We start from the raw sequence: 8,558 nt of genomic DNA, 5'->3' as shown, positions 1-8,558 counted from the left end.
AGGTGACCATGAATGACTGTAGACCCCTGTGTGTTTTCACAGGCCAGTCGCTTCCTTTCCCTTTCGCTCACCTTTGCAGCAAGGAAACTGCTATTCTGATGTCCACGTTACATATCCTCCTGCCTTTGCCTTTGGGCTGTGAGATGTGTTGGTGGAAGCAACACGTCCTTTGATTTAGAAGCAGTGAGAAGCAGTGCACAGATGAGAGCTCAGAAAGGTCGCTATTCAGAGAACTGTCCAGCTTTCCCGGGAGTCCTTGCGGGTGGAGAGGGAGAAGCACAAGGGAAGTCAGGCCTGGGGAGCCAACAACTCTTACCTGAGGTGGCTGTTGAGGCTGTGTCAGGGACTGCAAGGCATTTGGCCATAGAGGCACCATGGCTGGCCTCCCACTCATCACACTAGAAGAGACTAAAGAGCATTTCTGAGGGGCGCTATGAGCATCCTCAGTGGCTGCAGCTAGGGAGGGCTGTGCATGCATGGAGAGCAGTCAAGTGGAACACGAGTCCGCAAGTCTTCCTATGAGCTCTGTTCTGTCCGTGCCTCACCGGTCAGTACCTTTCCCACTGGCACTTGCTATGGTCTGTCCCCAGTTGCAGTGAGCTGTCCCCAGTTGCAGTGAGCTGTCCCCAGTTGCAGTGAGCTGTCCCCAGTCACAGTGAGCTGTCGTCAGTTACAGTGAGCTGTCCCCAGTTGCAGTGAGCTATTGTCAGGCATGCCTCACAGCTCCTTCTCAGGAAGACACTATTTTTTTTGTAATGTTTTAAATTTTATTTATTTTTATTTTGTGTGTGGGTTTGTCTGTGGGTACGTGTGTCCACCATGTGCATGCCTGGTGCCTACAGGGACAGAAGAGGGTCTTGGATCATTTGGAACTGTGAGCCACCATGTAGGCCGTGAAGATCAATCCTGGGTCCTCTCAAAGAGCAGTGGAGTCATCGCTCCAGCCCTGATCTTCTTCGTCGTCTTTTAAATGATGGATATTTGTCTACAGTGTGACGTCTGGACAAGCTCAGCTGCCACTCTTCGTGAGGTGGAAATGGCTTCTGACAGAACACACAGACTAACACAAGTTTGCCTCTCATACAGACATCTGACTAGGCTCCTCAGGGTCCACGTGTTGTGTGTGTGTTTTCCCTCTCCATTGTGAGGTCATCCCAGTGTGGCTTGCTCCAAGGCCAGAAAGGTGAGCAGAGGGGATCTGCCTCCTATGTGTACCAGGAGGTATACATAGGACTAATTCCTAATCCGTTCACTAGAATCCACTCACCAAAGGACACTGGGAAACTCAGTCTTCATCCTGAGCAGTAAAGTACCCAATCAATGTCCAGGGCGCATATTACAGGGACTAGAGAAAGAATGAAGAAGGGGGAATGATGCCAGCTTCTGCCAGTGGCTCGTTGATGGCTGTCCCTGTGCTCTGAAGACACACCCTCTGCAGTGTTTGCATAGGTCAACCCTGCTGACTCTTCAGATGGGTTTTCCTAATGCCTGTTCTAGAAACTTGAAGGAAGAAGGCTATTTTAATTAGCGAACTCTGTCCTAGTAAGGAGAGGTCCTTGGACTGCTTGGAACAGGATTATTTTTGTCATTGTTTTACTTTTTGTTACTTAAGGAGGAAAAATCTGGGCCCTGGAGCTTCACCCATTGCTGCTTTGACCCGCCCAGCAGGTCCTAAGTTACTCCAGGGTGTTGAAGAGGCACTATCTGAAAGACATGGGGGTGGGGAGAAACGGACGCCAAGCAGTATTCTTTGTCAAGGCATCCGTTTAATGAAGCAAGTTTCATGTCTTAAATACTCCTCAGAAAGGAGCTATGGTAGGGGGAACTGAGGAAAGGGGGAAGGGAAGGAGGGGCTCGGTAGCTAGGCAACTAAGTGGGGCAGTTTGGCAGCTAAGCAGGGCAGTTGCAAGGTCAGTGGCTAGAACACCTGCTGTTAGTGATAAGCAGCAAGCCATGAAGACACCCTGTGGTGCTTTCCAGAGCTTGAGTCTCCACGGTCAGCACGTAATGTTTTGGCTAACTTTAAGTTTTCTGCTCAAGATTTCCACCTCAAGGCCCTGTGAGATGTCAGAAAGAAGAAGCCTGAAATGGCTCCTGACACTGCTTATCACTGGGACAGAACATCATGGCAGCAGGAGTGTGTGACAGAAATGCTCCTCACTTCCTGATAGACAGGAAGGAGAAAAAAAAGGGTAATTTAAAAATTGTGTGTGTGTGTATTTGCACGTGAGTGTGTGTGTTTGTGTGGGTATTTGCATGTGAGTGCGTGTGTGTGTGTTTGTGTGGGTATTTGCACATGAGTGTGTGTATGGTGTGTGTGTTCGTGTGGGTATTTGCACATGAGTGCAGTGCCCACAGAAGCCAGCAGATGGTGTCAGATCCCCCTGAGCCAGAGCAACAGTGAGCTGCCTGACGTGGGTGATTGGAACAAAGCTCAAGAGCGGTACACACTTTCAACACTGAGCCATCTCTCCGGCCCCTAGGACTTTTTTTTAAAAGCAAGATTTTATTTTCCTTCTTTGAGAGTATAATGAGCATGGTCACACTGTAGGTAAAGACAGTGAAGCTGTGGGGCACAGAATATTCGGAAAGCCAGTTTGGTCACCTGAGTTGCGATCTCTAGCAATCTGTAAAAACAGATGAGAAACAGACGAGAAATGCCAAGTTCCCTTTTAAGTAGTTTTAAGAAGAATAGAAAAACAGGATCTTGGAAATTCTGGGTCTTTCCTTCCCTGTTGCAAACTCGCGCTGCTGTGGTTGAGTTTGCACAGCATCTGCAGGTCAAGTGGGTTGGGTGAATCTTCGTGTTTGTGACCACATTTTTTTTTTTTGCCAGAACTAAAAGAGACATTTTATTTTATTTTTTTTATGTCTTTTTATTGTTTATTTATTTATTAAAGATTTCTGCCTTCTCCCCGCCACCACCTCCCATTTCCCTCCACCTCCCCCATCAAGTCCCCCTCCCTCATCATCCTTAAGAGTAATCCGGGTTCCCTGCCCTGTGGGAAGTCCAAAGACCACCCACCTCCATCCAGGTCTAGTAAGGTGAGCATCCAAACTGCCTAGGCTCCCACAAAGCCAGTACGTGCAGTAGGATCAAAAACCCATTGCCATTGTTCTTGAGTTCTCAGTAGTCCTCATTGTCCATTATGTTCAGCAAGTCCGGTTTTATCCCATGCTTTTTCAGACCCAGGCCAGCTGGCCTTGGTGAGTTCCTGATAGAACATCCCCATTGTCTCAGTGTGTGGGTGCACCCCTCACGGTCCTATGTGACCGCATTTTGATTCTGAGACGGGAAGTGGAGGGTGAAGAGGTCACAGTGGCCTTCTAGTTTTGAAGTTTAATTTTGTTGGTTTTGTTGCTGTCCACCCTCATGGATCTTCTGCCTGCTGACGTCAGCCCCATCTTCAGAGCCCTCTTTGACCACGGCTTTCTCAGCCTCCTCTTCTCCCCCACCCTCTTCATCACAGTGGGCAGCTCTGATTTTGTTTGGCTTTTAGAATGTTCTTTTGCTGATTGGCTGGGTTTGTATGCCCAGGCACCAGATTCCACAGTATAAGCTCGCCTAGCTTATGCAAGCAATGGGATTTTAAGAGAACACCTGCTCCCACCTACCTCCCACCCAGGAGTCTTGAGTAGTGGAGTCTGTTCTAGTGGAGAGAGAGGGCACCCCAGTGTCTAGCCTTCAGGAAAATCCATCTCAGAGCCATACAAGGGCTCCTCTGGCAGAAGCAGGCCTGGCCTGCACCTGGTGGGCACTCACCAGAGGGGAATGGCAGAAGCAACATTGTGTTTCCCTAGAGCCCTCCTAGAATGTCTTCCTGGCCTTAATTCTGGGGTATATCTTCTTGATGCTCTAGGTTATTCATAAATACAGATACATGCTGATCCCTTAGGCCCTGCAGGAGGAACCCCAAATGTGCAGGTGTTCATGGCACATTGACATAAGACCAACTCAAGACAGCACTCTGGATCCATCCCCTGTCTTTATTATGGCCTTTGAGGTTGTTCTTATTATCTTGATATTATCTTTACACACACACACACACACACACGGAATTTTTAAATATATGAGTCATATGTTGTCTAGTTTTAGGTATTTTTATGGGATAAATTAATCTGGGGTTTATTTCTCCATATCATTGAATCACTAACTTGAAAAAAAAGTTTTCAGAGCCAGGATGGCAGTACACATCTGTGATCCCAGTACTCAAGAGACTGAGACAGGAGGATCATGAATTCAAGTTCATCCTGGGTTACATAGCAAGTCTCTATCTTAAACAGCCCCAAAATAAATAAATAAATAAGAATTCTGAAATGTTTGTATCTTGGTGTTATGCTGTCTGTGTCTTAATTTTGCTCAACAGTGAAAATAAGAAGCCATCCATCCAACTGCCAGACACCCATCTTCTTATATCAGGATCTGGGGGGGCAGAGTCTCTACTCTTGCACCCAGCCCACCCAGTCAGCTGTTTTCAGGTTGTGTGAGTCTAGACGTGGGTAGGAGGTTGCAGCTATATGGGGCGCACGGTAGACTTACTGTCCTCAGCTTGCTCTGCCTCCCAGCCAATGAGAACTCCCCTGGAGTGACAAAGCAAGAATCTGCAGCCAATGCTGTGAGACTTTATTATCAAGTCACTGCCTGAGAAGGAACATGGGATGGTGAAGGTGGAGAGAAATGAGTGAGGGCTGCTGTGAGCGACAGGGAAGCTGGGCGGAGCCAGGCAGGGGCTACGCCCTGTCGGTGGGATAGGGTCTATTTGCTCTTGTCCAACTCTTCTTTCAGGCTTCAGAAGGAGGGAGGTCCAGAGCAAGGGAGAGGCAGGGCTAGATCACATTTGCACCCAGCAGTTTCTTCTCGTCTGTTTTCTAAGGAAGAGGCCAGGGCAAGACATTAGTGGCAGGGAGAGAAGGGACAGCTGAGTCCTGTGCTCTAGGCCAGCTAGTTCTGGAGCCAGGCAGAGCCAATCTCAACTGCATAGGACCTACGACAAAAAGCTCCAAAGGCCTGGCATAGATGTGGGCCTTCTATGGCTTCCTGGATAGGAACAGTGATTGGAAACGGACCTTGTGGAATGGGACAGAAAGACATGAGTCTTCCTGGGACTCACATAATGGTCTCCTTCTTCCCTAAGCATTGATGTCTCATCCGAACATGCCGCTGACCCAAACACATGGCTCAGGGACTTACCACCTTTGTGAAGAATCTTTTCCAGAGGTAAACACACACAGGGATGAGAGAAGCCAGGAGTAGCAGCACCCAGACACCCAAGAGCATTGCCTGGAGACTTATGAGCAGGGACTGGGAACACAGGACAAAGACAAGGGTGCTGGAGTGATGGCCATGGTCCTGCCCCTTTCCATTCTCTCTCCAGACAAGGGTCACTTTCTAACCCTCATCTCCAAAGTCTACAGCTTCTGGACTACAGAGGGATCATGGGTCCAAGGGGTAGAATTCACCAGAAATGTTTCCCACTCTCCTCAGAAGTTGAGTTTTGAAGTAAGTGACAACCTCAAGGAGGGCACACATGTTGGTAACCCTTGCCATACTTGCAACCCTGGGTCACTTGTGACTAGTAGTATTCCTATGTGATGTCCACAGCAGTGGGAACACTTTCTGGTTGGCTCAGTCCTGCATCTTTAGGAACAATCACCAAGACTAGGGGGAGGGGTACCTTTTCCCAACCATCTTTGTCTCCCTGCCAGTGTCTGCAGTTGCTCTTCTCCATGGCCACTTACCTTTAGCATGCTTACGTAGAATATGCACTGGCTTGTCCTATCAGTTTCCTCTGGAGATGGGGTGCTGGGGGGCCGAGTGGGCCAGAAATCTGAAGGGCGGGTTGCACAGACATTATCTCTGAGATCGTATCGGTAAGTGTGGAACTCACGAGCTCCAAGAACAATGGCAGCCACAGCCATGCAGAAATTTGCCAGCACAAGAAGGGTCCTCAACAGGGCCTAGAGAGAGGGAGAAATAGAGGAAGACCTGAAGATTCAGAATTACCCAGCTTGTGTGTGATGGGGCAGGAGGGTCGAGTGTGGGTCTTGCCTGGTCCTAAACTCACCCAGCAGGTACCCCCACGTTTCTTGTGAAGGAAGGCAACAGCTCCAGCCAGCATAGCCTGGGAAGAGAATGAACAAGAAGAGTCAGCCCCTGTGACTCTTATCTGTGGTGCCAGCCACACGGCCTATACCATTCTATCTGCATTGCCTGCGGTGGAGTGACTGTGCAGGGCGAAGAGCCTGGAGCTCATCAGTGAGGGCGTAGGACATTGTTTGAGTGATACCTAAGTGCACGTGGTTAAGCCATGTGTGAACCTTCTTGTCTGTCCCTACAGTCTTCTCTTGAAAGCACACCAGATTCCTGATGAAAGTTCCGAGGACAGGGGATCTTGTGGATCAAAGTCCCATGTTGTTAGAAAAGCTGTCCATGCAGGCTGTGACTTTAGGCAGCCTCGGGTCCAGACACCTGCACTAGCTGGTATTGGGCCCCTCTGGCAGAAGAACAGGAAGTTTGGTGCACACCATGGGATGGTTAGTGCAGTTCCTTTCATCTCTGTTCTCAATGAATGTGTGTGTGTGTGTTTGCTGTTCTGAGTGTGTGTGCCTGTCAGAAAGTTCTCTACCCTGCATACCCAACCCAACCAACTGTCATTAGAGATAGCAGCATGTTGGATCCCGTCTGATGAGTAGAGGGAGGTAGGAGATGCTCCCCGCCTGCCATGTTCCACTTCCCCTGTCAGAGATGGGTGAACCCTTAGAGCCCTAACAGATGACAGCCATTGATGACGAGGAGTGGTTGTCAGTGTGCTGGGAGCAGCATGGGGCAAGAGACAGAGTTGGCCTGTGACCACACAGGCCACCATTTCCTCACTCCTGTCATCTACACAAGCACCAAACTGGCCTACATCGTCAGGTCTGCTTGGCTACACACTCTTGACGCCACATCAATGGTGGTGGCATGAAGAAAGTGAAGAGAACTTCATCCCTCTGACAGCCGAGGAGCCTTCATGCTGCCACACTCACCACGATCCCTGTCCAGAAGGGCGCTCCTGAGGTGTTCATGGCTAAATACTGGCAGATGCAGAGGATTCCACCCAGAACCACACTCAGAACCCCCAGCACAATCTGCGCCACCTGGAAGAGAGAAGACTTGAGAACAGAGCTCTCGAGCAGTGGGCCCACCTGTTAACTTGCAACTGATTGCTGAGTTTGGACCGATTTCTACTAAGACGATCAAACCAGCTCAATGTCTTAGGCAGAGAGGGAGGCCAGAGGAAAGTGTAGCAAGCAAGAAAAAGGACCGTTCCTTAGCCTGGCTGGCTGTCCCTCTTCAGCCCACGAAGCACGTAGCTACTCTCACCCAGGAGGTCACCAGAAACCTGCTGCTGTCCAGACCCCTGGACGAGGCAGATGCTGGGAGTTGTAGTGTTGACCATCCGGCCAGCAGGAGTTTGGCCAGAACAGACTCCTGGGTGATGTGTACATCAATGTGAGTGGGTTGTGGGGCCTCAGGGGCCACCTCACCAACGTCTTCAGTCTCCATATCTGAGGACATCATCTGTGAGGGAGAAAATGAACAGCAGGAAGGAATGTTTGGCAGATTTTCAGGTTTATTGGAGTTGGGAAGTTCCCTGGCTATGAAGCTGTACCCCTGGTCTCTTTTGGGGAGTTGCCTGTCAGGGAAGCATGCTGCTGTTGGGCTCTCTCTTCACCCCACATTTACTTTGTGCTCCTCCTCCACACAAAGGTCTTCAGGGACCTGATTCTAGATCAAGCAGTGCCCGTCTTCCTTATCTCTCCACTTCACTCCCGACTGGAGCCCAAGCCTCATCAACAGCGCTCCCCAGAGACCCATTAAGCTTCTGCTTCAATATCTCTTCCCTATAGGGTCCCAGGGATCACCTCTATCTCCTTGGATGGGCACTTAGCACTGGCTGACCCAGGCCCCACAGGACTGAGTGGCAGAGATAGAAGCTACACGTGTTCCTAGGGGCCTATCTCAGTGTGCCCATTCCCCTGGCAACTTCTACGGGAGCTGGGATGAAAGGAACTGGTGTAATGGGAAAGGGGTTTGTGCTGCATGGCTCAGGATGGGACAGGATGGGCGGTCTTACCTGCTTTCCTCTGGGTCCAGGGGAGTATGCAGCAGGGAAGGCCGGGGGACACAGGGAGGAGCTGGTTGTAGTTGAGAACCTCAGCCCTGGGAGGAGGAAGAAATTGGGTTGGAGCCAGAAGGGGAGGGAGGATGACCAGACTTTAGCATTTCCTGGCAGGCAGCTGGGACTGGGGGGGTGCCTTTAGGGCCTTCCAGCAGGGCTTTCAGTTCCTCATTGGGCACAGGGGAGCTGGGGCAGGTGGTGAGGTAGGCACTGAGTTGGGGCTGGCACACATCAGTCCTGTGGTATCTTTGATAGTTCCCTCTCTTCCAGTCCTATCTGGGCTTCAGCTTTCTAAGTGACTGGGGGCCTGTGCTCCCTGGGGTGTGTGTGTATTCCTGTGTCACCTGAATCCCTGCTGCAGTAGGCCTGATCATCTACTCCAAACGGAACCCCCCT

The 8,558-nt window shown here is 50.2% G+C and overlaps 1 protein-coding gene across 2 annotated transcripts; it reads right to left on the bottom strand.

Moving 5' to 3' along the window:
- Positions 1 to 4,609: 4,609 nt before the first annotated feature.
- Positions 4,610 to 8,218, bottom strand: Tmem176a (transmembrane protein 176A). Of its 2 annotated transcripts, none has more exons than XM_057781149.1 (7): positions 8,118 to 8,218; positions 7,364 to 7,561; positions 7,027 to 7,137; positions 6,066 to 6,122; positions 5,740 to 5,958; positions 5,192 to 5,302; positions 4,610 to 4,869 (listed from the first exon to the last, which is right to left on the bottom strand). In XM_057781149.1, exons 2-7 carry the CDS (start codon positions 7,559 to 7,561, stop codon positions 4,828 to 4,830), a joined length of 738 nt encoding a protein of 245 aa, XP_057637132.1. In that variant the 5' UTR covers positions 8,118 to 8,218; the 3' UTR covers positions 4,610 to 4,827. The 2 variants fall into 2 exon arrangements, with proteins under 2 accessions (XP_057637132.1, XP_057637140.1); XM_057781157.1 differs by having other exon boundaries at positions 5,192 to 5,207.
- Positions 8,219 to 8,558: the final 340 nt, after the last annotated feature.

Source organism: Chionomys nivalis, chromosome 1, assembly GCF_950005125.1.
Source record: "Chionomys nivalis chromosome 1, mChiNiv1.1, whole genome shotgun sequence".
Lineage (NCBI taxonomy): Eukaryota > Metazoa > Chordata > Mammalia > Rodentia > Cricetidae > Chionomys > Chionomys nivalis.
This window is presented reverse-complemented; position numbering and strand designations above follow the sequence as displayed.

Coding starts and splice junctions, on each gene's coding strand:
- Tmem176a (XM_057781149.1), bottom strand. CDS start 7,561: ATGATGTCCTCAGATATGGAGACTGAAGACGTTGGTGAGGTGGCCCCT. Junction 5,959..6,065: donor AACGTGGGGGTACCTGCTGG/GTGAGTTTAGGA, acceptor CCCTCTCTCTAG/GCCCTGTTGAGGACCCTTCT. Junction 4,870..5,191: donor AAAGATTCTTCACAAAGGTG/GTAAGTCCCTGA, acceptor CCTCTTCCTTAG/AAAACAGACGAGAAGAAACT.